This window comes from Photinus pyralis, unplaced genomic scaffold (assembly GCF_008802855.1).
Source record: "Photinus pyralis isolate 1611_PpyrPB1 unplaced genomic scaffold, Ppyr1.3 Ppyr1.4_LG1, whole genome shotgun sequence".
Classification (NCBI taxonomy): domain Eukaryota; kingdom Metazoa; phylum Arthropoda; class Insecta; order Coleoptera; family Lampyridae; genus Photinus; species Photinus pyralis.
The window spans coordinates 21,886,908-21,914,172 of NW_022170249.1; the positions used below are offsets into that span (position 1 = coordinate 21,886,908).

Here is a 27,265-nt window from a genome sequence, read left to right on the forward strand (position 1 = left end):
ATTTACTTAACCATCATAATATGCATTCATGTCATTACAGAAAACTAATTTTGCTATAAAGTTTAATATATTAAGTTCGTTGGCTGGTTTTTGTCTTGGTCAGTTCTTTTTTTTCCCAGCCTATTGTTATATTTGTACTTCGGTGAACTACCATTTTCTAAATGTAATCTTGCACTGCGAATTATTTTGATTAAATCTCCGATTTTTATAGCATGTGCTTGTTTTATTTGTATTCCTTACTTGATCCTCACTCCGACAAGCAACACATATCTTGTAGCGACTCTTAAAACACAACGTAGTAAGTGGTCCTAGTATTTTGTTCTTCAGATTAAGGAGCTTTGTCTAGACTAAATGATCATGTGCCATGGGCTTCAGTTCTTAGACTATGAAAGAGCTTCAGTTAGTTCGGGAGGGAAAGTTATTTTGAATTTAAAATCTTGAGTTGCGCAGTCTTTCGGTACTGGCCTGGGTACGTGACAATATATTGACTCGCTCCCAACTTCCTGATGAGGAAAATCTTAACTCTTATAAAACTGTGAAGGTCGCATTTGACGAAGCTTTTATAGAGAAGCGGAATATAATTGATGAACGTGGCGCATTTAATTCTGAAAACAGAAAAAGGGGGAGATCTTGGAACAGTTTCTCACTGATCTTGTTCGCGACCGTATAGTGGTCGGTATTTCAGATGAGGCTTTATCCCCTCAATTTCAAGAGGATGCTGACCGCACTTTAGAGAAAACTATACAAAAGGCAAAGCAGCGAGTGAATCGATTAAAAAAACAAGCTTATGAACTAGAGGAGATTCAATCAAAACCTTCATCATCAGAAGTTGATCGTATCAATTCCAGTTCGTCTAGCAAGTTTTCACTAAAGGAGTGATATTATCAAAGGTGGGTGCTTGAATTGTAGAGGTCCACGACACTCACGAAATTCTTGTCCAGCTAAGGTGGCTAAGGTTATTGTTATTAATCAAAAGGTTAAAGCTAAGTTTGATTCTGAGAATGGTTCCTCTTCCTCAGCATTCGTCTCTGATGCTGATAGGCAAGAAGAGAGACATATTGTAGAGAACGTAGCTCCGAGATCCTATACCTGGGTTTGATAATGAATGTTTATGTACTTATGTAATTTTATTTTTTCTCAATGTGTTAGTCCTCCAAAAGTACATTTCAGAAACGGCTTTATCGAGCTATAGTTTGGCTGGTATGTCCACACACGAAACCGATATCATTCTCTTAAAAGTTTCCTACCTTGTAGGCCACCAGCGGTGGTCTTTAAGGTACTAAGCAATGTTGTTTGCATGCCCGCCAGGCGCTCATAACTTGTACTATAATATTATTATCTACCATTTGGCACAATCTACATGAGAATGTTGTGACATTAATAGTAAAACGAAAGAAGAAAGTTTAAAGACAGATACAAAGCTATTTAGTATTAGTGTATAATGTATTTTCAAGTTTTATTGACTAATAATACCTAAATTTATGGTTATCTCTCACTAGAGAAGCTAAAATATCAACTGTCAGGATGGCCGAGCGGTCTAAGGCGCCAGACTCAAGGTTACCTTGCCCAGCTAATGGGAATATGAGCGTTCTGGTCCTCTATGAGGGCGTGGGTTCGAATCCCACTTCTGACAGACTTTTTTTTTCTAGAATCGAGCGAATGATATTTGTTGAACCTCTTTATTTAATGATCGAGGTATAAAAAATGCAATCATTTGCAACTATAATTATAAATTCATCATTACAAATTGCGGGACTCTTCTCTAAAAAAATAAAAAGTGCACTTTTTCGCTCGTCTGTCTGTCTGAGTCACAAAAGCTGGGATTATGGGATCTACAGGCCACATTCTATAAGAAAATTTTTTTTCCGGGTCGATCTGAGACAATTCCTTTTTTACCAAAAATCGATTACACCAAAATTTCTCGGGAAAATACTTTTTCTTATTAATTTTGGTGCGTAGAATCCAAAACAATTCGTACTTTTTCGATTAGACTTCTCAATCAAAGGTTATAGACTAGAAACCAATTTGAAAAGAAAATTCAAAGGGCTGTAACTTTTGAACTAGTAGCCCAATCTTGGAACTGTTTGAAATTGTGGAATCTACAGGCCACATTCTATAAGAAAATTTTTTTCCGGGTCGATCTGGGACAATTTTTTTTTCGGGGCTCAAAAAAAGGCAGTGTATAACCTTCCTTTTTTACCAGAAATCGACTACACCAAAATTTCTCGGGAAAACACTTATTAATTTTGGGGCGTAGAATCCAAAACAACTCGTACTTTTTCGATTAGACTTCTCAATCAAAAGTTATAGACTAGAAACCAATTTCGAAAGAAAATTCAAAGGGCTGTTCTGCAAACTTTTCACTTTAAAAAACACAATTAAACACGTTTTAAAAATAATTTTATTATACAAGATGTGTATTAACAATTTTTTAAACGTAGAATAAACTTGACTGTACAATCCAATTTCCTAGTGCAAAGCAGATGCGAATGGAAGAAATGTTTTGCATATAATCCTAGACAGGTGAATAATCGCATTGCACTAAGAGATTCACGCTTCTATAATTGAGTGATACAAAGAGAATAAATTAAATACTACTCAAGAAATGTGTAATTTCGGAAATCCTAAGAACATGCTTACATAATTATTCAACACAAGACAAAACTTAAGGCTCAACAAATGAGCAAATATGTGGAGTTCGTACCACCGAAAATGCAACTAGGACATTTGTTTATTTGAAATCTTAGTGAATTCTTGTAAGGTCTTCCACCATTTTTATGAGATCGTCCACTGTGCACTCCTGCCTCATACTACCATCGCCAATCATCTAAAAGATAAGAGTATTAGTGAATGAAAATTAACTGGTAGCCCTCTTGTAGAAATTATAGTCAACTTATTCCCTCTGTTCCAATTATTTCTCGACACCCACGATATCGTTTTTCAAGTTGATTAACTGTTATTGTTTTTACGAATGGTACGCAGTTGCAATTAGCAGCAGCTCTATGCCTTTGTTGTATGAAACTTCGATACTGTGACCACAGTAAAATCTAGTAACTCAGTTGAATTAATCCTAAAGCTCCAGTATAAGCAGTTACGTTCATATTAGATCGTGAAACAACTGGAACACAGTATAAACTGAACTTATCCTGCAGTGAATTGATCGAATTGAAAAGACCAAGCAGGGACTCCAATGAGTATCTATCTAGAGTCGACATGTTGGGAAAAGTGCATTCCTACTATTAACAATATATAAATTGGCATACCTGCAAGCCGTCAACAACTTCCTTCATCTTATCTGTAGAAAGATCCAAAAAACTTTCTATCAAATCCCCATCGATAAATCCCTTACACGGTTCTGTTTTGATGTCCGTGTGGAATGACCTCCAGTGTGCATGTTCAATTTTTCCTACCGACTTTATAATTGACGACATTCTATTTTGTACTTCGAGCAAGAAATCGAAAAATTCTGATGATATTTGTGTGACCAAGCCTACAATTCGGTGTAAAATGGTACAACAAACTTTACACATGCATACCAATGGCACCTCCCACTGTACCAAATAAAACACATCCCGTCGTAGGTGTTGAAGTTTCGCCAAGATTTTGCATCACCAGTGACCCGTGTCTAAACACATTAATCATATCACCGACATGAAACTGCCCGACCTCTTGCATCTGTAGCCGTTCTTCATCCGCCGTAGCTGCGCTATCTTTTTGACAAACAAAAATGTTAAACGAGTTCTCCGAGCCCAAAAATATGTCATCGTCCAAGATTTCAACACCGGTCATCCAATTTGGATTGTAATCCCTCGCGATCTCCTCAAAGCTACCCTCCATTGTTTTATATTGCAATAAAGTCATGCTCCTCATTAAATCGCCGACTAATACAAAGTCTCCTTTGGTTTTAAGATATAGCGTTATGATATTGTTAAAGTGTGAACATTCGAGCCTCAATTCTTTTTCGGCGGTCCACTCGAACAGTCTCACGGTACTATTTATGCTCGCCAATAATTTCCCGTTAAATTCCGCTAAAGAATAACAAGCGCCTTTGATTTCCTTTTCGGAAATTGGCGTCAGTTTATTGTCAGCCCATTGGAATATTAGTAAGCGTCCCTGTTTTGGTTCCGATTCCTCCGGATTGACAATAGCAGTACCTACACATTTAGATGTCAGCTTGAGGTTGGAAATGTGGAACCACCCTACCTATAATGTAGTACATGTTCGGATCATCTCCTAACTGGCAGGAAATCAGAGACATGGCGTACTCTTGCTGCATTAGCTGATGCGCGTGCAAAACCTCGAATGTATGCTGGTCAATGATTAACAAGTTGTGCACTTCAACTTCTTGTCCATATTCTGGCGTAAGATTTGTTCCAGAAATTCCACTCACACTGGATTTGCCTAGTGAGAGTGAGCCCACACTACTCGACACCGTGACTGATTGAGTCATAGTTGAGGCACTCGGTCTTGCCGGGTTCAATCCAGTAGAGTCTTGTATGTCCATACGAACCGACACCACGCCAAATGTCTGCAATGTAAAAAATGGAAAAACGCCATTGTACAGGGTGAGTCAACGATTGCGCGGAGTAACTTAATGCCTTGAAGATAAGATTTTTCGATGGAGTGCTTTTGTATTATGATATGGTTGAATATTCTCCACATTTTAAAAATATTTGGAATTATACAGGGTGCGCCCACAAAGTAGGGCGCCAAAATGGTACATTTTTTATTATATGGTTAATATCCGAAAAGGTATTAGTTTTAAAGATAATTCGATTTGTAAGAAAAATTGGGCATTTGCAAGCGTCAGTATATTGTCAAAATTATTACTTAAATTTTGATTCCAGGTTTTATAACTTTTATCCTGGGTTAAGTAAGTCAAATAAATACATCTACTATGAAACATTAACTCATCTTAAATGAGTTATATGTAATTTACATATTTAAAAAATGTACCATTTTGGCGCCCTACTACTTGGGCACCCCCTGTATAATTCCAAATATTTTTAGGTCCAAAATTGCCCCAATTTGTAACTAAAAAAACGCATTAAAAAAAATCTTCGAAAATAAATATCACCGAAAAACTCAAAATGTCAAATTTCGTTTTCATTTTCCCTTGCCTACACGGTCCGAAATGAACGGTTTTCGTTAGCACCTTCTATGGGCACTTTTTGGAGAATCTGAATCTTTTATCGCCATTTCCATAACACGCTACATGTAGAAGGGGCAGACTACTACTGTCTTACGTCTTATGGACGCCATATTGGAATTTTACGAAATGAGATAAGACGATAAAAAAAGAAATTCATTTCAATGTATCGTCATTATAGCCATATTGATTCAGCAAGATCTAGTTACCCAGATGTTTTGCTGAGAAATGAGTGTAAAACGTTCGATTTTGAAATTTTACTTGTAAATTTATGTAAAAGTGTCACATGTCATTATTTTTCTTTTTTTGTGCTGTCTCTCATTCAACAAAAGTCCAATATGGAGTCCATAAGAAATTAACTAGTAGCCTGTTTTATTTATGAAAATTCTGATAGCAGATTTGGATTCTCCAAAAAAAAGGTGCCCACAGAAGGTGCTAAGAGGAATCGTCAATTTCCGAAGGAAAAATAAAAACAAAATTTGATATTTTCAGTTTTTCTGTGATATCTCAGTAATTTTGAAAGATTTTTCAAAAAATTCAAATGCGTTTTTTTAGTCACAGAAAGGGGCAACTTTGCCCCCATTTAACCGACACTATGTCTCACTATTACAGAGATCGCAATGGTGAGCCACGAATTTGAACTTTTGCAGGTACTCACAATTTATGAAACAGTAAATGGAATTTGACCACCTCAAAACGTTTGACTACGATTCTCGAATTTCTTTTATAAACAATTTGAAACGATTTTCTCAATTCAGTTTTTAATCTAGAACAAACTAGTTAGTTATTTAGCGGGCAGTTTTACTGTTAAAATTAATTTAATATTTTGAGCCTTGGTCTCAAGACTTGAAATATAGCCCTATAGTCCGTCTCACCTTGACTTTACAAGACAGCTGGTATGAGTCAAAGAAATCCAGTCCTTTCATTAAAAAATTCAAATATATTAATAACCCTTGTCACATTCGACGTAAAGAGCTTCATTTAAAGTGAGTGAATTGTTGTGGGCCATCCGGCTGCTAAAGCCTCAAATCCAGATGGCGCCCAAAATGGCGACTAAAACTCACTGTAAGATCCTTTTCTTGTTGTAAACAAAAATATTTTTATTTTATTTTTATTTAGTACATACGTTTTACTATTTATACTATTTTATCAAAAAATGTGTAACCAAAAAAATCAAGATGGCGGTCAAAATGGCGGTAGAAACTTGGGTTAACTAATTTCTTTAATTGCGAAGAAAAAAATTTGCATTTTTTTTATATGGGGGTTGTACAAATTGGTTAAAATGAGTTTGTCTATCCATTGTTAATAATACTTTCGAAAAAAATAAATCAAAATGGTTCCCAACATAAAGGTATTTTTATGAATTGATGATATTTTAATAGCAAATTATCGAAATTATTTGAGTGCAGAGAAGTATTAAGAGGTAATTTATTTTACAAATAGAACGCTAAATATTGTTTACACAGCGTTTAAAACACGCGCGTAATTACCTAAGGACCTTTTAGCACGGCGACAACGCGAATCTGCTGGATACAGATACGACAAACGTCTGGCAAGTTTTAACTACAGCGCGTTCGCACCTCCAAATGCAGTATGGTGCTTATGGACATACAGTACTTACATGCTTGCCAAACGTGACAATGACAGCACAAGGAGATTATGTTTTGTTTTAATACTTCAATTTAATCATATGTCAATTTGACATCAATGCGGTCAGACACAAGGATAGTATAATCGCAGAATGACGCAAACTAGTAAGAGAGGCAATTAGTCCATAAGCGAACGCGCTATAGTTTAAAAAAAGTGCCAAATTCTTGACACAACAGTTTAACGTCTTCGCTTTTTTACTCTTGTTTGTGTTACTAATAATTCATATACTGTTTAAAGTCTATACAGCTCCTTATCCAATCGAAACGAAAGAATAAGAATTAAAGTTTTTGACAGTTTTACATCCTTTATGCCTAATGTACATTTGCAAAATTTTAACGAAATCATAGTAACCGTTTTTTTAGTTTTTTAACTTTGACATTTCTCACACAATTTTTGTAGGTTACACACAGAAAAATAAGGTCTTTAAAATAAAATTTTAGGTTGCTATTTGAAAACAAAAGTGCGATGCCATTGCGTATCAATTTTGAGGTTTGAAGAACAGTACAAATTACGACCTAGAGAAGAGTTTTCATATTAAATTATTCGATTTCGTACCCAAAATTACATCAAGTGTTCATTAAAAATGTTAATTAATTCTTTGGAATCGTGGAGGCGGTTTAGGCTGCCTAATTTCTCTAATTATTCAGATTTAGGTCATTATCGAGATTTTCGTCGAGGCGTAGGCCGGATGTGCCCTAGAAAAATTATAATTATTTCTTTTAAAGTGTTTTGTGGGTGGTTTAGTGATCGTTTGCCATTGCACATAGCAATATGTGTCATAGTTTTTGACATATGACAATTTTTCTGCAAAAATTTGAAGACGCTAGGAACCATTCAAACATTCATATCTTTTGAAACATTCAAAATAAGTGTGCTCCTTTTTTTAATTGCATCCTAAAAGTCTAAGGATTTTTTTAGAGTTTCTAGGGTTGCTACGAGTTTTTAAAATTAGCGAATTAATTCGAACACTAAGATGGCCCTATTTTACATTTGATTCAAATAACAAAACGATTGTTTCAGTAGCCTACTGCACCTAATGGAAAAATAATTAATTAAAAATGTCAATAATTCAAAAACTACTGGATATAGGCATACAGAATGTTAATAAAAGTCTGGAATCAAAAATTGTTGCACTTTAAAAAATTGAAGTAATTAAATAACATTGAAAAGTGTAGTGTTATCTTACTCTAGATTGAACACTGCTTTGAGAAAATTGTTTTAGAAGTCATCGTTAATAACAAAAAAAAAATGGTTTACTAAAAAGAATTGTGAGTGACTTTCTCATACCCGAGAATGAGCAAGGTGGTCAATATTTGTAATAAAAAGCAGTATAAGTATACCCACCTGAGACTGTTCTTGATATGCTATCCTTCTTGGTGACTCTTGCAATGCAACAGTCCGTATATGTAATTTCTGAATTTCATCTATTGTACCTATGGTAACTGAAGTGTCCGTCGCTAACGCTAAACTGTAAACAAATTCCGAAGGATTATTACCACCAACGTCAAATGTGGACACTATCAAACCTGTCCGGGAAAGCTTCTGCGTTTAGGGAGCACATGTGATTTACTTCTTTCATATTGACATTCGAAAAGACTAACTTATGATTCGATGAGTATATAACGGTAGGTCTATCTGAACAGGCGAAGACGTTTGTAGTGCTAAGGGATTTAAATGTTCTTAAGGCGGTGGGTTGTGTGCCTAGGGTGACTTTCTTCTTATCAGTTAATACACCGGATTCTCTGTGTAACGAGAAGTAGAACATGGATCCGTCTCCAAGAGCACATAGAAGATAGGTATGATTCTCAAAAGTCGTCATCAGTACAGATCTAGGGATGATTTCTAGAAAGTAAAAATTTTTTGATCCACTTCAAGATGGCAAATACAAAACACCAGAAATAAAGTGAGATGATATTTTTATTGTGGTGGTGAAAAAAATAATCAGTTTTTTGAACAGATACTCCCAACAAAGGAAGAATTAAACTAATACCAACAGCATCAGTCTTAGTAATTCTGACACAAATATTTCCATGAATATTACATACCTCCACCCAGATTCTCTTTGTAGACTTCTGCAAGATCCGGCAGTTTGAGAATACAGGCGGAAATGTCAGTCCATAATCCAACTGCGACCAATTGCGACGACGTGGCGTTATTACCAAGTGGACTTATATCCAAGCATGCAATTTCAACATTCAGAGTAGTGTGTCTGAAAGTCAATCATAGAGCATTTACCGGCTTACTATCCCTCACCCTTTCATTATGAGCTCGTTCTGATGTATTTCGATATAGTATAAATCGGAACCGGTCGAAACTACAACCTGCTCCGAATTGGAGGCGACGACGCTTATATTTTTTTCAGTAGGCGGTTTCCACTCCGCGACGAGCGTTTTATTCTGAGCGGACACTAGCCGCGCGGAAACGGGCGTGACCTGTATAATTTGTTCGTATCTAACGTTGCCACAATAGAAAGTTTGTTGGTCAGATGTGAATCCAGCGATTTCCGTTTCCTCAACCTCTTCTCCATTGAGACTTAGAACCCTTGTTTGGCCCACAAATGCCAGCACCAACGTGTTATCATGTTTTCCATCTAAATAAACAAACAAATTTTATTAATAATACACATGGTTTTTTAAACTGATTTATTTATTGAAACAATTGTTTATAACAACAATACCAATTCATCTATTATCCTGTGGCCGTTTTTGATATCCGTGATTGTAATGAAGCCGGGCTCTACCTACCTATTTATTTCAAAACCGAGGTTTTTAATTTGGAAAAATATATAATCTCATATTGTATAATGTACCTACATAATTATGAGGACATTAGCTTGCTAAATTAATGGTAGTTCTGGAAATAGGCTTACTTTATGTTATTTGGGTTGCTGAATCCAAATTTTTAACTTCCCACCAGAAATTCCCTCCGCAACTCCCCCTCAAATCTTGAAAATAAGAAAAAAATAGTACATTATATATCAAGGTAGAGAAATACAGTATTATTGCCTGAGCACCAAGATTACATCTCGAGGCGCTTGCGCCGAGGGGTGTAAGGTGCGAAGGCAATAATAGACTTCTCTACTGTGGTATATATACTATTTTTTCACTACTAGCACTGGAAGTCCTCTAAATTAACATATTATATTGACAAGAAAGTGAACGGTTGGACAGAATTTTTTGTTTATTAATTTAACATGTCAATCAAGTACGTGGAAGTACAAGTCAAACAGGCCGTATTTTGTTCTGTCATTGAGATATTTTTAAACACAATTCAACTCATGTATAAAAAATCGCATAAGCCGCAGTGCAATTGTCACTTTGACAGCGGCAAAAGTTACCTACAACTTTTCCAGCGACAAATTCACTAGTGGTTTTTTCACTTATTCATTTTCGAACCAATTATCGCATTATCCTTTCCCATATGACTAGTCTGACGTCTGTCAATAATTGATTAGTTTGGTGAATTTCTTGTTCGTTAAATTGTCCTGCCGAATTACACTCGAGGTTTGTATTTAAACCGAGTAAATTTGGGTTGTTGGAATTCAAATCTGTTTCCTTTTAGCAAGTGAACTCGAAAAACTGTCAACCTAAAAATGTTCCACCTTCGGTGTCGCATTTTTATTAGTTGACAGTTTGTCTCGTCTAATTGCTAGGCAACAGATTTTCATTACCTAAACAACCCAAATTTACTCGGTAAAATACAAACCTCTTGTGCAATTATAAGTGAGTAATTTCGTTCGAATTGTTTCAAAATGTGATAATTTTAGGTATGTAATTTCTCTGGAAATGGGGGATGGTGGCAATTATTCATTTTAGAGAACTTGTCCAAACGTTTATTGAGCGAAATTTCGGGTTGTGTTTTCTAAAAGTGACAGCGTGACAGTTCTCATTATTGACTACTAGTTAATAATGTCCACATTATTAACCACTTTGAACAAATGCCGAGAAAGCCTACTTTACAAGTGGAAAAAAGGTTAATAATCATGTCATCAGACGCTAGTAGTGAAAAAAATGTTTTTTTAAGAAATCGTTTTTTTGATGCACCAATAAAATACCTACAAATTGGAAATGTAGATAAAGTATGCAACCAAAAACGTCCTAAAACATTTTGACATACTACGCACGTAGGGGGCGCTGGCGTGCCTTGAAGTATCCGCATTGGCGACTCGGGCCGAGTTAAGAACTTCGCTTACCATCCCACGGTGTTCATGATCGCTCTTCCTTCCCTCCCTTTATCTTTCATTTGAACCTCCCCCCCCTAATCTCTTTTATTTTTCAACATCTGGAAGTCAACTCCCAACCTCCAACTTTTCCTCACCTACTTTCAGACAAGTTGAGAATGAAGAAACACATCGACATATTTAAAAAATATAGAAAGAAGAGAGATTCAGTCTACATTTCCCTACAACTGCCATAATATCGTCCTGTACTGGGAGGGGAGGGATTCCATTCTCCCAAACCCCCCGGTGATGTGTTCAGCCTGAAAGCGTTCACCCTTAAAACCTTTTCCAAAAATTATTGTGTAAGTGGTAAGAATACTACATACTACATTTTGGTGTAGAATGTTGAACCGGAGGGGTCTGGGAGGTTGGGAATACTCCCCAAGAAAGACACATCATAGAACCTTCGGCTCTGATGGCATTCCGTACTCCCCGTTGATGCGTTTTGGTTCAGTCCTTAAGATTGTTTCAAAAATTATGGTCCAAGCGGTAACGGTACCACACATTTTGGTAAAAAATATACTGGGGGGGAATCCATTCTGCCAGACCCCGCCCCCGTTCTGCTTCAAAATGTTCTGTCCTTAAGTTGCTATAAATATGACACGACACAGGGTACTGGGTCGAATTCTCGACTAACATGATTGTTGTAACAGAAGGCATAACAGGGGAAGGGATGGACCAAGAAATTGAACATCAAAGGCAGTGATAGACCATGCAATGATTGTCTGATGTCCCGGTGTGTGTGTGACACCAAGGCCATGTTCTGAGACGCGTTAACGCCAAACCCATTCGCCCTATGATCTTTTTGTAGGCAATTTTGTCTTTTGTCCGAATTTTCAGATAGTGTTTCACTGAAATACACAAAATAAAGGTTTTTTTTCGAAAAAAAACAAACGATATTTTTTCTATTTTTCAAAATTTGGGGGGTTGCGGGGGGAATTTTTGGTGGGAAGTGGAAAATTCGGATTCATCGTCACGCAAAACATAAAACCAACCTATGTTCAGAACTACCATGAATTTTGCATCCTAAAATTATACAGTGTGTCCCAAATCGGGTGGGATTGCATGGGTAACTTTCTTATTATTAAAGATAGAGAATTGGTTAAATGGGCAATGTTTTGCAGTTTTGGATGCTTATTTAAAATTTTCTTATGGAAATTCAAAATGTCACATAGGTTCGACGTACATTCAAAAAAACTGAAATTGACCATTTCCTTGAATGTATTATATCATCGAAAGTATAAGAGATATAAAAAAATGTTTTATATAAAAGTGACTGTCTTTGATACGCTTAATTTAGAATTGATGTCAAAAAAATTCAAGATGGCCACTTTTGAGGAACATTTACCAACTTCCTAAAGTTAAATGGGCGCCATATTGGATTTTTAGATTACTTGATAGATTTTTAAATTCTCTTTTCAACGAGCTATTATAACATAAGATTGAAAATAAGATACCAGTTATATTAACGGTTTTTGTATTTTAATCAAGTAGTCTGTGACGAATAAAAAAAAACAAAACAAAATCTATTCGAGGCAACAAAACAATGAAAACAATTACACCAGATGTTTAAAATACTGGCCATTATTAGTGAAACACACTTCGAGACAGTTTAGTTTAGGCAACGTGTTGCCATTGATGATTATTATTATTATTGTAGTGGTAGCTACTTCCACTTTACTTTTATTTTTTAATTAAGTAATTACTTTTATAATTTAATGTACTGTACATAATTCGTGAATTGTGACCTGAGCAGCCAGTTTGTTGGTAGGTAGCATAAACTAACCCTTCCTTCGAAACATACGTTGTCGAGAAAAATCCTTTAAGGAAGTTTATTGGAGAATTTGTAAATAATGGTGAGCAGTTAAAGATCCATCGAAGATTATCGGTCCAATTACATGACTTCCCATTATGCCATAAAATACATTACATAATTTAAAAAAATATTACTTGATTTCGGCGTGAAACTACAACATGTAGGTTTTCCTGTGACGAGTAGTGTTCATAACGTCGATTTGAACACTTCGCAGTTAGAAAAATAAGATTCATCTGTCCATATACTTGGACTGGTAAAACTATTAGTTTCGATATTCTTGCGGATAAACCACCTACAAAATGTTACCTGGGACAATGCATCAATGGTAATACATTGTGTAAAATTAAGCGAAGTGTCTTGAAATGTCTTTAACTGGATAATGGCATGACTTTTTTCGAGGGGATAGTTTGTAGTTATACCACCATTTGTAGGTCTGTGAGTATGGATAATAAGTCAATAAGTGATGTTATAAAAATCAAATTTTTCTAGACCTAATGCTTATATAACATTTTGGAGGGAGTTGTAATGCCCAAACCCCCCCTCTCATGAGTGCGTCCCTGATTTTTTTAAACATCTGATGTAATTATTTTCATTGTTTTGTTGCCTCGAATAGATTTTGTTTTGTTTTTTTTAATTCATCACAGCCTACTTAATTAAAATATAAAAACCGTTGATATAACTGGTATCTTATTTTCAATCTTATGTTATGATGGCTCGTTGAAAAGTGAATTTAAAAATCTATCAAGTAATCTAAAAATCCCATATGGCGCCTATTTAACTTTAGGAAGTTGGTAAATGTTCCTCAAAAGTAGCAACCTTAAATTTTTTTTTGACATCAATTTTAAATTAAACGTATCAAAGACAGTAACTTTTATATAAAACTTTTTTTATATCTCTTATACTTTCGATGATATAAGACATTCAAGGAAATGACCAATTTTAGTTTTTTTTGAATTTACGTCGAACCTATGCGACATTTTGAATTTCCAAAAGGAAATTTTAAATAAGCATCTAAAACTGCAAAACATTGCCCATTTAACCAATTCTCTATCTTTAATAATAACAAAGTTACCCATGCAATCCCACCCGATCTGGGACACACTATATATTTCCTGGACTAACTACTATTTGACAAAGAATTCGAAAATGTTACACAAGCATGGATTATGAGTTCAATGACATTTTTCCTTCCATGACCTACTCCATATTTCCTTAAGGACTGCGAAGATAAAATTACATTTAAACAGAAAAGCAAAAAAACTACGTAGGTATTCCTGATCACTGCAAAGATTAAAAGTTGACGAAATGTTAAATTAAAAAGACAATTGGAAAGACCTATATCCATTCTACTACCTAGATCATACCTGGCAATTTTGGTATCAAATGATAACGTCGTTACTTTTTTTTAAAATCTACCTTATGTTTGAAATTTGTTCTTAATGACTTAATTCTCAAAACCTTTGAATACCAGGTGATCCAAAAATATTGCGGACAATTGAATTTCCCTCAAAACAAACATTTATTATAAAGCTGATTACATGCCCAGGTAACATGCCAAAGCCATCAGTACCCTTGCGTTTTGGGGTAGAAGTTGACACAGAGGCGGTCTAGGGGATATGGAATACTACTCAGAAAAAAAGAATTTACGATTTAAGACCTATTTTGGGCAATAAAGTAATAGATGCCAACTCTTCGCCGCCGAGACCTTCATTTCCGTGAATATGGCGGCACAATATTTTAAATATAAATGTTAAATTATGATTATAAGGGCAATAAAATTCCGCTATGTTGTTGTACAAGTTGAAAGCGATTATAATTTTACAATACAATGCAAATCTAGCATCTAGCACTTTTCAGTAGCTCTTTTTCCTTCCTTGATCACTAAAGACCCTAGAGCTACTCTCGTGCCGGTGAGGCAACTCTTGTTTGTATTTTGAATAATGAGTGTTTTTAACACATTTAGTTAAATTTCACTCCTCAAAATAACGTAATTCCTACCTACCACTACAGGTTTGTTACTTGGGGATCATATGCAATGGGTTTCAGTTAGTTAGTCCTTGGTTCGAATCCGGGTTTGGGCATGGAAATAAATTAAACAAATATAACAACTGTTCTAAATGTATTCGGATTTAGTGAGGTTCTACTGTACTGCTGGGTTATGCTTATTACATGCATGACTCATACATAGACCATTTTAGAATAATCTGCCTAGCTGCAGCCATTATCTTACAGTACGGCGATTTAATCGGTGCAAACCCCTGCTCTGCTTATATTCAATTTGAAAGATTGGACTCTTTTTAAATAAGTTCAGTACATCCAAATTAATCTTACATATAATAAATAAGAGAACCAATACAACGGTTTTGCAATGTAATTACCTGAGGCAACTGTTAACGCCCACATTCCCTTAATTCCTGGTAAATCAATTGAGGCATGTTCTTGTATTCCGATACCATTCCTTATAATTCTTAAAGAACCCTCTTTGTAGGCACCCGAACAGGTAACCAACTGGCCTTGCCCTTGTCGTTCCAAATCGACAACGCACATGTCCATAATAGGTGCCAAATTTGTAAACGACTCCATTATAGTCACATACGATCCATTATCATCTGCCTTTGTATTTAATTTGACAAGTTGCGAATCGCCCATCCTCGAACCGATGTACAACACACCGTTATCCAAATACGTAATGCACTCAGGAGATGATATCTCACCTAAAGCGCCAGTTACTTACTTAACAATATAAGCGAAGTAACAGCTTACCTAATAATTCAACTTTGAGATCCTTAACTACATCCGAGCCGTCTCCTTTTGTTTCCACATCAAGAAACAACATAAAAAGATGTCCGGCCATGTCGCCCAAAAGATACCTTAAACCGCTTGGATCGACTTTTGCGTAACAAATAATCGTACTTTGCTGTAAATGCTAGGTTACCACCAGATCTGCTGCTCGTAAGTGCTTACCTTAATAATCGGTGGGGCTACTGCAACTGACGTCATACCGTCGTGATACAAGATGCTTTCTTGCCCGACAATTATAGCACCACAGAGAGGAGACGGAACCGGTATAATCATCGATGCTTCAGTTTCCACATTGTCTTGACGCCATGGTATTTTAACAAACTCTTTATCACGCAAGGAAATTTCATGTGTTTTCACATGTCTGCCGTTCACATCTTGATGTATTAAAACAATCGTAGGATTTGCACATCCGTGTAAAAATTCTACATCGGTAACTTGCAGTTCATCCATTCTAAAACACTAAATAAACAACTGCCGTTAATAAAGTGAGTTTCACCTAATGCTCGACGCCTTCAATTCGCTGTTTTCTTTATCTAGCGGTATTATTTTAAAAAGACCATCATATAAACGTAAACCAATTACTCTCGCTCTTGGATCAATGACAGCAATTATACCCGTGTCCGATGGCTTTCCGATACGATCCGCAACATTACCGTGAGCTTTCGTTATTATTTCTAAGTTATCGTCATCACTCACACACTCTAATATCATAGCATGATAACGCATGGTAACAATAAATAGGTAATCTTTATTCTCTTGCTAAAAACGTATGCGTATTAAGTGCTACACAAATGAGACATTTACTTGTGGACGATACAATTTCATAACCGCTACTTTCCCATATAGACCCACCTCCTTTATGGGTCTCAAACCTTCGGGAGTAACTAAATATATCTCCAAGCGGGAATTTTTCGCTACAATTAAATTAAGATCGTTGGGAGATGTGAAGTTCCCTAAAAGGTTATGTTTAGCCTCAAACTTGGAAAAACTCTCGTTACTCACCTGTAACGCAGGACGTTACTGCGGTAGGCTTGTGAGCCGTGACTACATAATGAAACGCCATCGTAATTGCTATTGTCGCGCTAAAGTTTCATAAAACGAGACATAAAGCGTACCGTTCAATTCACAAAACGCGGTTAAGCGTGAAGTTTGCTTGAAGTATAATAAAAACAAATTTTATAGTGACAGTGTCACCAACCGACAAAAAATTACTTCACATACCGAGCCTAAAAATGTACAGGAGCTATCGTCAAATTTTATCTCGTTTTAAGCATACAATGGTTTAAGATAAAGCAAAGCTTTTTTCTTAAGGATCACAGTAGACTGCTAGTTTGAGAATAAGCCGGCCCGTGTGGCGCAGTTCAGTTGAAGCTGGACTGTGGTGCTAGGGTCCCTGGTTCGAATCCGGGTTCGGGCATGGATATTTTGTAAATGTATAGTGGGTTGGGTTGGTAGAGCAGCCTTGGCTGAAACCCCGCCCACTCAAAAATAAAGGCAAATAAATAAAAAAAAATAATCCAAAATAGTGAAGTAGTTTAAAATGTATTATATTGTTTTAGATAACGGTAGTTACAGAGTTTTAATTTATTTGTGATAAAATTTGCAGTACGTTAGCTTTCTTTATTAATAAATTGCTAAATAAGTTAAAAGTCAAAGGAAAATTGTTTTTAAACAAATTATATTATTTACACTCATTATTTAAAAATAAATGAAAAAACAAAATAATCTAGGCACGATTCAACATTGACCTAGACGTTCAACTGTTAATGCTCTACCACTCAACCTAGTACACCATTCCACACGTTATTCACAGAGACATATAAACAGAAAAATAATTTTGTTTACAAGTTTACACATAAATTACAGTTTATACGTTTGAATCGAACGTCACCTAAATTTAAACTTGGGATTGTTTGTTGATGGTCTGTGGTTTAATGTAATGTGTGTTGCCTAACCTAAGCACATCGGCACGTGGGCTGTACAATTAAACTTAAACAACAAAATTTGTTGACATTTGTTTTTTTACCGGATGAGAAATTCTTGTTCTTCTTTGGGTAACCTTGTTTTTTTGTTTCCTAGGCAAAGGTTATACCATTTTATGAACAATTATCTATGAAATGTTAACCACCATTCTATGTTTACGTTTATAGTGAGTTTTGTAGTCTGTGTTTCACATTCCTTGTTCAATAAAACTTCTCCAATTTTCCGTAAGTTATTTTACTTTGTACTATTTTAGTTAGTAACGCATATTCCCGCGTTTTACCACAATTAAGAACAAACATGAACGTCAATTCACAAGGTCCTAACCTAACTTTTTAATTATTCAATTGATCCCGTAATACCGTACAGGGCATCCTTTATAATATAATAAAGAAAACACTGTAATTCTACATACGTTTATTATATTTTTATTTAAATTAACTACCCACTGCAAATCGTTTGCGAATTTTGTTTATTAAAGATTTATGAATAATTGCGTATATACAGTGTGATTCAATACCAGTTGTAGGTACATGATTAGCAGTAGCGAACTGAAGTAATCTGTACAGCTTACTTAAAGCATTGTATATTTAATACAATGCTTAAAGCGAGGATCTGGACCGATTAAGTTTTATCTTTGTTTTACTGACCTTGTAAACAAAAAATTTGAGTTTCAGAGTACAGCTAAGCGCCTTTTAAATGCTGAAAGTTTGAAATTCTAGTCATGTGCAGTAGGTGCTTTTCTTGAAAGTGAATTAACTTTCAACTTTTCTGTTGGGACGTGAATAAATCACCTTCAGCTAAAATTTTAGGGCTGCCAATTGCAAAATTGGACATTTAAAATCAATGTAGCGTTTTATGTTAATTATTGTGTTAACAGACGTACAGGCAGTTTAGTGAGCGAAAATTACAACTGCACAGAAACAAAAGAAAAACAAGTTATGAGAGACCTCTATCTAACCTATATTTTTTAAGTTGGTATTGGCAAAATTGCACTTGCAATTGCAAATTTTCCGGGAAGTTATTTTACATTCACTTTCGAGTTTCATGTAAAACGGGCTTTCAGTACATTCAAATATCATCATGATCTTTTTGGGTTCATTGTTGAACAATGGAATTTTGTAAACATTCGTGAGCACACTTGAAATTTTTGAAGTTAAATCATTTTCAAAAAATTAATTTTTTAAACATGTTATAAAATATAAGCTAATAACATTTGAAAAATTAATTTTTTGAAAATGATTTATCTTCAAAAATTTCGAGTGTGCCCACGTATTTTAGCTTTTATTAAACAGTAAAATGTTTGCCCTCAAGAAAGGATCATAAAATGTAATCGACCCCAAATCCCTAATGCAACAACCTTGCCTTGAACGTGCCAATATTTGTTTTGCGATGTTCCTAATAAAAATTATTTTTGAAATTGGAGACAAAATGTCTTAAAGAGGGAGGTTTTAGATTTTCAAAATGCGCCGTTCCACAAGAAGGAAAAAGCCATTGGCTATTGTCAATGATGAAGATGAGGATATAGCAGAAGAAATATCGGCAGTAGAACAAAACAAAAAAATGGGGGACGCTCAAGATTCATCAAGCGACAGTGATATTGAGAACTATCTGCAGCCAGTTGACAAACTAGATCTAGATTCCTCATTTTTTCAAATTCAAAAATCGCCAGAGATCCAATCATTTGAATCCATCGAAAAAGATATATTCGCCGGTACGAATAGACTAAGCGATATGGATTCAGATGAAAGTGATCCAGAACAAGAGCCAACGCCCACAACTTCCAAACTTAATTTTGATCAATTGCACAGTTATACAAATAAATTGGACCAAATGAAGCAAGCTATTCAAAACTATAAAACAAAGCAAAAAGTAGCAGATGCAAAAGCAAAACCACATTCGGATAATATATCAGATTTATTAGCCCTCGGTGAAATGCAAGTCGATAATCCAACTGATAATCACTCGCTACATTCGAGCGATTTTCACTCTTGTTCGGAAGTAGAAGACAACGATTGGGAAGAGGTTGAAGATAAGCTAACCAAACCATCTACCTCGCTAGTAAAGGATGGAATACAAATTACGGTTTCGTTGCCAGATACAATGAAGAAGAAAAAAGGAGTCGACTTACTTGCATCACTAAAAAGGCGTTTGAACCGCATAAAAAAAGAGCATCAAGTATTGATTCATAAAGTACACCTATTGTGTTGGATTGCTCATGGGAATTATATAAATAAGAATCTAAATAGTGAAACTATACTTGGTTTGGCGTTGTCTCTCATCCCATCTCAACATTGTTATCCCCCCGACCGGACAGATTTAACATATTTAGAACAAATTTTAAATTGGTACAATAAAGTGATGGATCTTTCCGAAAAATTAGTTTCAAAGCAATGGTCATTGGAGAAGGTGTTAACATTGCAGTTGACACGTAGACAGGCATACAATAAGAAAATGTTTACATATATCTTTATATGCATACTACGTGCACTTGGCATACAATGCAGGCTGGTACTGTCTTTTCAAGTGTTACCACTTCGACCATTAAGCAATGAGCTTCATTCTTTAAGTACCAAAGCAAATAATAAAAATGAAGTGAAAACGGATCACAAAACTACTAGCAAAATATCAGAAAAAAATGAACCCAAACAAGACACTACACGAAAGAAGAACTCAAAAGAACAGATCGAAAAGAAAACCACTGAAAACAAAAAAGCTAAATCAGATAAAGTAGAGAAGGTTGGTAGTGGGAATAGTACGAAACAAAGCACAGAGAAAACAAGTACCAGTAAGTTACCATCAAGCACCACACAAAGGGGAAAAACGAACCCCAAACAGTCTAAAAGGCAGTTGGCCCAACTGGATGGTGCAAATGATAGCAGTGAGGCCGAGAAGTCCACCAAACCCAACTTAAAAAACCTATCTAAGGAAAGCAAGAGACAATGCCCCAAAAATCACCCCAAACGTCTGAAGAAAACACCGAACTATAGAGAAACACATTCTTCGAGTTCGGAAGAAGAGCGCGAGGAAAAAACGCAACGTCTGATAAATTTACAAAATCTGAAGGATAAACTGAAACCCAGATCCAAAGCGTCAAAGTCCAGTGACGTAAAGAATGAAATTGTTTCTATAGTAAAGACGCGAATTAAGAAGGAAAAAGAGGCGAGTCGATCTAAGCTCGCTAAAAGTCGCCAGTCGAAAGGAAAGTCGGAGGAAGATAGCGATTACGCACCGGATCCCATTCACAAAAAGTACGACAGCGACGATGATTTTCAGCAAGACAAAGTCAAAGTGAAGAAACGCATCGAGGTTAAACGGAATCAGCCAGAGTCGGAAAACGCGACGAAAGGTATGGATGTGTGGGTGGAAGTTTATTTAGAAGCTGAAGAGAAGTGGATCAGCGTCGATGTTGGAAAAAACCAAGTTCACTGTGTGAATCAGTTATACGTAGGTAAATTAGTTAGTGGTGTATGTTCACTTTGTTTTTGTAGTCACGTGCTTCTCACCCTGTTTCCTATGTAATTGCATGGAATAATAACAACTCCATTAAAGATATAACGCAGCGTTACTGTACAAATTGGAACACAACCACTCGTCTGCTGAGAGTTGACGCAAAGTGGTGGAGTGCCACTTTGAAACCGTACACGGGAGTAAAAACCGCAAGAGATAAAGAGGAAGATGAGGAATTAGCGCAGTTACAGCTTGATAAACCGCTACCGTCCACAATTTCAGAGTAAGCTTTTAATCTTTTGAAGTGTATTTTTGAAATTGTCTTTTAAGGTACAAAAATCACCCGCTGTACGTGCTCAAACGCCATCTGCTTAAATTCGAAGCATTATACCCTCCCGATCTTCCACCGGTGGGTTTCATCCGGAACGAACCTGTCTACCCGCGCGAATGTGTGCATGTTTTGCATTCACGCGAGATCTGGATGAAGGAAGCGAAACAAGTGAAACCCGCTCAGCAACCTTACAAGATTGTTAAGGCAAGACCAAAGTACGATAAGGTAACGTCCATGTTGCAACTCTTGAAATTTGAAACACGTCTTTGTAGCTTTCTGGTAAGGTAATTACGGATCTTCCTCTCGAAGTGTTCGGCATTTGGCAAGTTGAGGATTACATTCCCCCCACTGCTGAGAATGGTGTTGTTCCACGAAACGCCTATGGAAACGTCGAGTTGTTTAAGCCGTGCATGTTACCTAAAGGCACCGTGCACTTACAGTGTAAGTACTTTGTTGAGTCTTTGTGCCACTTAACTGCAGCTCTGATTTAGTGGCGGGCTTAAATAAAGTGGCTAGGAAAATGGGAATCGATTGTGTTCCTGCAGTGGTAGGATTTGACTTTCATTCCGGATGGAACCATCCGACTTATGATGGATTTGTTGTATGTGAAGAACAATCCGAAGCTTTAGTTGCTGCTTGGTTTCAGGTACGATTCTTATGCTGTATGTGTTAGTTAAATTGAGAGGAGTGGAATCTGAAACTTCCTGCTAATTCTCCCTGTATGTGTTGGAATTGGAAAACTTTTGATTATTACAAATTATGTGATTAGAAACTAATAATATTCCGCACTAAATATCACCAATTGCCGAACGATAACCGCTATGTAACAATATCGTTACTCGTTAGAGAATAGGCCCCTAGTATAGGCACCATAACTTTTACCCAAAATCGTCCTGAAACCTTCATTTTCATGCTTACTACTTTCTGTCAGGAAATTTTAGTTTCCATGACAGAAGTAGAGCGGACTACGTTTCCTACCGGTTGTCACTTTACCGGCCGCGTTTATGACATTTGCAAATGTCTATAATGACTCCTGTCATCACTGACAGATTGACATTAATCAAAAGTCCTATATAAAAATTGAAATGTTATATTAAAAAAAGATTTCGGGTAAAATTTAATACAAAACTCGTCAGTAAAATAACATTACCTGACTCGGAAATTAAAGTACTCGGCCCCAAAGGGGCCCCGCACTTCAATATTTCCTCGCCAGTAATGTATCATTTTCCGGACTTTTATGTAAATAACTATTTCTACAGATAATCTGCACGTGAAATTTAACGCTAGTCACAAGGCTGAATGATTCTGGCACATCACCTTTAATAGGATTACGACTTACGAGCAGGTTATGAGGTGTATTGTTGAGTAGTTACCCATTCAAATACGTGTAATAACCAAGAGCAACGTTGCTTGACTGTACAGAGTTAATAACACTATCGTATACAGAAGTCTCGAAACTTGAGATTGTTTTCCATGTGAGAAGTGAGTCCGCTATAGTACCAAAAGTCGTCACGGGCGGCGCAAGAGTCGAGGAATGTTTTCTGGCAACTGTCATGGCTGTCTTGTAATCAAAGAGTACCGCTACGCAAAAAATTGCTGTTTTGGGAAAAAAATGATGAAACCGTGCAGTTTGTCGAAACAGGGTGCATTTTTTAAGTGGCGAAAGTTGCGGAAATTCGTAAAAAGTGGATGCTACCGATTCCGGAAAGTTGTTTTAACGGCGTTTATTGAATCGGATAGAGAATTAGAGGCACATTTCTTCCATTGAATGTACCAGAATGTGCCCTTAAAAATTATAATTTAAAAAAAAAAACGATTTTGCTTTCGTTTTTAAGCCAAAACCTTTCCCGCCACCTCTAATTTTCGTCTACAACAAAGCCGCCTAGCTATTCGTATAAATTAAGTCTTTCGTAGTATATGTTCCGCTGTAACATCATAACTGTCATCGTTTCTATGAATTAAAATAAAACAAAAAGTAAAAAAAAAACGCGTACACTTGGATTCGAACCCGCGTCATCGTGGTCGTAAGTCGGCGATTAAGGCGCTGGTCTCCTTGGCCCGTTAAACGCGCCGGGCGCTTACATCAGGACCCGTGGCCGGCGGCGGTTGCGTCGTCTCTAAGCTCAACTTCGCGCGTTTATCAGCCGACAAAATAAGCGACAAATTACTGTTGCTTTTACTGTTGGAAGAAGAAAGAAGAAAATATTAAGATCTTATTCAGTCAAAAAGTATAGATGAGATATTTCAAAATAGAGATAAACGACGTACCTTTTCAGTGTTACAGGTTCCACTTCCCAAACCTTGTTTTTACTATATTGTCTAGTCCCTATGCGTATGCTTATCGTAAGTAGCGCAATTACACTGTTCACAAATGAAATGTTTGAGAAAGTATAGTGTGCGCTAATAGGTGACGCTTACTTGTAGCCTAATTCCACTGCTAGCAGTGATAGCAAATTATTCAAAGCGGAGTGTGTCAAAGATATATCTCCTATTTTTTAGGTGTGTAATTACACTGTACACAATGGAAATGTTACGCGTTAGACGATGATCTCTTAACATATTCTTATTGTTGGTTGCATAATTGCACTGATCATATTTAAAATTCTTAAAAGTAGCGTGATAAAATGTGACGTTTTAAACTATCCTTGCTCTTTAAGGTGCAATTACATTGATTGAAAATGAAATTTTTGCCAGTGTTTTTACGTAAAAACTACAATATTGATTACTTTGGCCATTGTAAATAAGCAAATGATGGTCTTAGACCACCAATAGTAATTACAATGGACTGCCACCAGAGGTCTCACTATTAATCTCTAAATCCATAGATATATTATACCTAGATACAGCCATCCTTAATAAACGTACGTAAGCATTTAAAAAAACATATCAAAAAAATGTTTACTCTCCGCATGCATTCATTGTTACACACATCAATGTCCTTTCCGTAGAAAAGAAGTTCGTCCAGCCTATCCCGATTTTTGACAACCAAGTCATTAACGTCTTTTCCGACTTCAAAAATAGAAGAATTTATTTACAACAAAAAAGTAGAAATACGATTTTACTTGTGCTCACCCTCTTTCCGAAATCACCAGCCGCCACTGTACTTGAATGCCACTTAATAAGCACTTCATTAATTTGTATACGTACGGGGTGTCCCATTTATCTGGTGACAACTCTTCCAAAAGCGCGATTCTTAATTTGAGCTAGGAAGCTGTTCTGTCAAGAATTTGGCACATTTTCTAAGTTTTTTAATGCATCTTCTTGGGTAAAGCTATTCACAACTTGTTATCTGTTCTTTAGCCCCTCCTCCTTTTCTATGATACCTTATTACTGTACAATTTGTTACAGGATCAAGAAGAGCAAGAGAAGAAAGAGCTTGAAAAGATTGAAAAACGGGTATACGGAAATTGGAGGAAGTTAATTAAGGGTTTACTAATTAGAGAAAGATTAAAAAAACGGTACGATTACGGGGAACCTTCATCACAAGGCGATAGTAAAGGGAAAAAACGAAAGCAAAAGGCTGCAAAATTTGTAACAAAAAAACGACGTATTTGCAGTAATTCAGAGTCAGATTAAAAATGGTATTATTGATTTTTATGTTTGTCTTTTTAAGTATTTTCTGAATAAAATCATGTTTTATTATTCTTCTTCTTAATTATCTTATAAGTATTCTTTGATAATATGTAGCTCAGTCCTCCTGCAATCGTAGTGGCTGCAGTTATATACCTACAATATTGGTTTATTATTTCATTCCACCCAGAGATATTACCAGAGAGATTGCAGCAATGGATGCCCAACGTAATGAAAAACCGGAGCTGCCAGTGTAGAACCCACCAGAGCCAGTTGAACTCCTGTATTAATTTTACTGATAAAAGTCGGCTTAATTTGCACAGTTGCATGTGAAATATCAAAAAGTTTTCCCATAGTTCGCTAGAAACTAAAAACATCACAACCGACAAGTTACCTTAAAAAAACTTACCGGTGATGAGAGTGACTTGTACCTCAGTGCGAGTGCAGCAGCTACCAAAAGGACGTCTCGAAGAAGTATTAAACCAGTAAGGCTCACCGGTATTAAATCTGCATACGTTAAAGATAAAAACAATGTGGCTATTAAAACCTTATCAGCCATTGGATCTAAAAAACTACCCATTATTGATGATTGGCTGGCCCATGTTCTCGCAATCCAGCCATCTAACTTTATATGTACACATTACATAATACAAGTGCAATTATATAATGTACTTACTAAGTCAGTCACTGCAGCTACCCCGAGAAGAGCTAGCGCAAAGTGGAACTCCGCTTGCACAATCAGCAAACCTAAATAAGGCGACAGCAAAATTCGCGAAACGCACAGAAAGTTAGGAATAGTATAGATGTTTTCTCTCTGCAATAATCGGGATAAATTTTGAATCTACCGACTGTTTACCGACCTCTATGACCTCTTCAACTTTCTCTTTAACCTTATTTTTTGTGTCTACAAAGTCTTTTCGTAGAGTTTCTCCGCAAACTTTGATCCTTTGCTCGGTCGCTTTAAGCTTGATTTGCTTCTGCCTTATGTAAGATTGTATTTCCTTCTTCACATTTTTGCTATCAAAAGGAGGCCGGCCTTTGTCATGTACCGTGCAGAGGGTCTGGAATTTGAAACGCTGATGCTTCTGCAGATATTTGTTCATATGAAAGTATGTGAAATTTACTTTAGGGTTATAACTAATAAAAACCATATCACAGCAACCACGTAGACGTGTTTCAAAAAAACGATGTAATATACTAAATGATTTTAAGCTATTCATAGCTAAATTTTAACTCTTTAATTTATTATAAACCAAATAAAAAGACAATTTGTTTACAATTTTCTCAACCCCACATTTCTATTCCACTTCCACAACCCACTGTCCACACGTGATACATTTCCCATTTAATAAATGTTCCAACTGTTAAAAGTCCCGAATGTATAATGCTCCCGTGAAGTTGGCCGTTTCAAATTTTCGGCATGAAAAAAAAACCAAAATTCAATGTACAGTCTCTTGTAAAAGTAATGTCCCTCGGATACCTACCACTGTAGCATAGGCAACCAACATCCCAGCCGACTAGTTCAAGTTGGATTTGCGGGTGTGGGAGGTAGGTAGGTATCTAATGCGGTTCGTTTTCAGCAGGTATTCCCACTTTGCCAAACTAAAAATAAGTAAGTAGAATGAAAATGAATGGCATTTATTAGCTCAAAAGATCTGCGCTGCTTTAATCTATCCTTGGTTTAATACAATAGAAATTTTTACATTTCTTTCAATTGGTTTGGTGCGTTTTAAATTTGGAAATAGTTTAGCTAAAATAATGACCTTTTACTTTTAATTTTTTCGAGTAGATTTTCTTCTAACAAAATAAATGTGATGATTTTATCGTTTTATACTGACATTGAAATTGATGTCTCATTATTAATTACTCGGGCCTCCTAATGGAATGCGATTATCTGCACTGGAAGCGCGACAATGCCGTTCCTTTTGTAACTACCACCTCCCACTTCTTTCAAACCCCGGGATGACACCCGCGGAAAAATTCAGCTGTTTTAATTATTTTTCCCTAATTTCTAATCATTTCACCTGCATGAAAAAGCCGGTTTAACTGGTAACTAATTTTTTTGTCAAAAAATATATGTATAACCTGGACTAAATATCCTTATAATATGCCTACCTACTCAAAAATATGCAACGTAAAAGCTCTCCTAAACTAAATTCGATATTAAATCAACCACGACCAAGTATCACAAATGCATATCATTTAATTTCTGATGCTAGTTACAAAAGAAAGGTATTGTTGCACAGTGCACTTGTAGGGCAATTAATCGCATTCCATGAGGAGACCTACTCGCAAGTA

General features: G+C 36.1%; 3 protein-coding genes and 1 non-coding gene across 5 annotated transcripts; 2 read left to right on the forward strand and 2 right to left on the reverse strand.

Annotated features, from left to right (window-relative positions):
- The first annotated feature begins 1,518 nt into the window (after positions 1-1,518).
- Trnal-caa lies at positions 1,519-1,633 on the forward strand. The gene is made up of 2 exons: positions 1,519-1,556; positions 1,589-1,633. It is a non-coding gene; the product is annotated as a tRNA-Leu (tRNA).
- Positions 1,634-2,383: 750 nt separating this feature from the next.
- LOC116158663 (DNA damage-binding protein 1) lies at positions 2,384-16,841 on the reverse strand. The gene is made up of 14 exons (XM_031471485.1): positions 16,639-16,841; positions 16,441-16,589; positions 16,133-16,395; positions 15,799-16,087; positions 15,598-15,751; positions 15,213-15,548; positions 9,053-9,389; positions 8,845-9,008; positions 8,326-8,641; positions 8,144-8,267; positions 4,204-4,528; positions 3,537-4,154; positions 3,264-3,490; positions 2,384-2,827 (listed from the first exon to the last, which is right to left on the reverse strand). Exons 1-14 carry the CDS (start codon positions 16,697-16,699, stop codon positions 2,744-2,746), a joined length of 3,447 nt encoding a protein of 1,148 aa, XP_031327345.1. The 5' UTR covers positions 16,700-16,841; the 3' UTR covers positions 2,384-2,743.
- An 805-nt stretch (positions 16,842-17,646) lies between these two features.
- LOC116158664 (DNA repair protein complementing XP-C cells homolog) lies at positions 17,647-25,040 on the forward strand. 2 transcript variants are annotated; one of them, XM_031471486.1, is made up of 7 exons: positions 17,647-17,843; positions 19,072-21,063; positions 21,108-21,349; positions 21,397-21,622; positions 21,670-21,838; positions 21,889-22,043; positions 24,746-25,040. In XM_031471486.1, the coding sequence occupies exons 2-7, from the start codon at positions 19,081-19,083 to the stop codon at positions 24,971-24,973; spliced, it is 3,003 nt and encodes a 1,000-aa protein (XP_031327346.1). In that variant the 5' UTR covers positions 17,647-17,843; positions 19,072-19,080; the 3' UTR covers positions 24,974-25,040. The 2 variants fall into 2 exon arrangements, with proteins under 2 accessions (XP_031327346.1, XP_031327347.1); XM_031471487.1 differs by lacking the exon at positions 17,647-17,843 and having other exon boundaries at positions 19,059-21,063.
- LOC116158667 (probable cardiolipin synthase (CMP-forming)) lies at positions 24,965-26,308 on the reverse strand. Its single transcript, XM_031471489.1, has 5 exons — positions 25,828-26,308; positions 25,644-25,781; positions 25,377-25,592; positions 25,167-25,327; positions 24,965-25,123 (listed from the first exon to the last, which is right to left on the reverse strand). Exons 1-5 carry the CDS (start codon positions 26,185-26,187, stop codon positions 25,027-25,029), a joined length of 972 nt encoding a protein of 323 aa, XP_031327349.1. The 5' UTR covers positions 26,188-26,308; the 3' UTR covers positions 24,965-25,026.
- Between the last annotated feature and the right edge of the window lie 957 nt (positions 26,309-27,265).

Excerpts from the sequence above, each read along its gene's own strand:
- LOC116158663 (XM_031471485.1), bottom strand. The coding sequence starts at position 16,699 with ATGGCGTTTCATTATGTAGTCACGGCTCACAAGCCTACCGCAGTAACG. Across the intron at positions 4,529-8,143 it reads CATATCAAGAACAGTCTCAG|ACATTTGGCGTGGTGTCGGT; the intron begins GTGGGTATACTT and ends TTTACATTGCAG. Across the intron at positions 3,491-3,536 it reads TACAGTGGGAGGTGCCATTG|GCTTGGTCACACAAATATCA; the intron begins GTATGCATGTGT and ends ACCGAATTGTAG.
- LOC116158664 (XM_031471486.1), top strand. The coding sequence starts at position 19,081 with ATGCGCCGTTCCACAAGAAGGAAAAAGCCATTGGCTATTGTCAATGAT. Across the intron at positions 21,839-21,888 it reads AGGCACCGTGCACTTACAGT|TGGCGGGCTTAAATAAAGTG; the intron begins GTAAGTACTTTG and ends GCTCTGATTTAG. Across the intron at positions 22,044-24,745 it reads TAGTTGCTGCTTGGTTTCAG|GATCAAGAAGAGCAAGAGAA; the intron begins GTACGATTCTTA and ends AATTTGTTACAG.
- LOC116158667 (XM_031471489.1), bottom strand. The coding sequence starts at position 26,187 with ATGAATAGCTTAAAATCATTTAGTATATTACATCGTTTTTTTGAAACA. Across the intron at positions 25,593-25,643 it reads TAGCTGCAGTGACTGACTTA|TTAGATGGCTGGATTGCGAG; the intron begins GTAAGTACATTA and ends GTACATATAAAG. Across the intron at positions 25,328-25,376 it reads ACAAGTCACTCTCATCACCG|CGAACTATGGGAAAACTTTT; the intron begins GTAAGTTTTTTT and ends TTTAGTTTCTAG.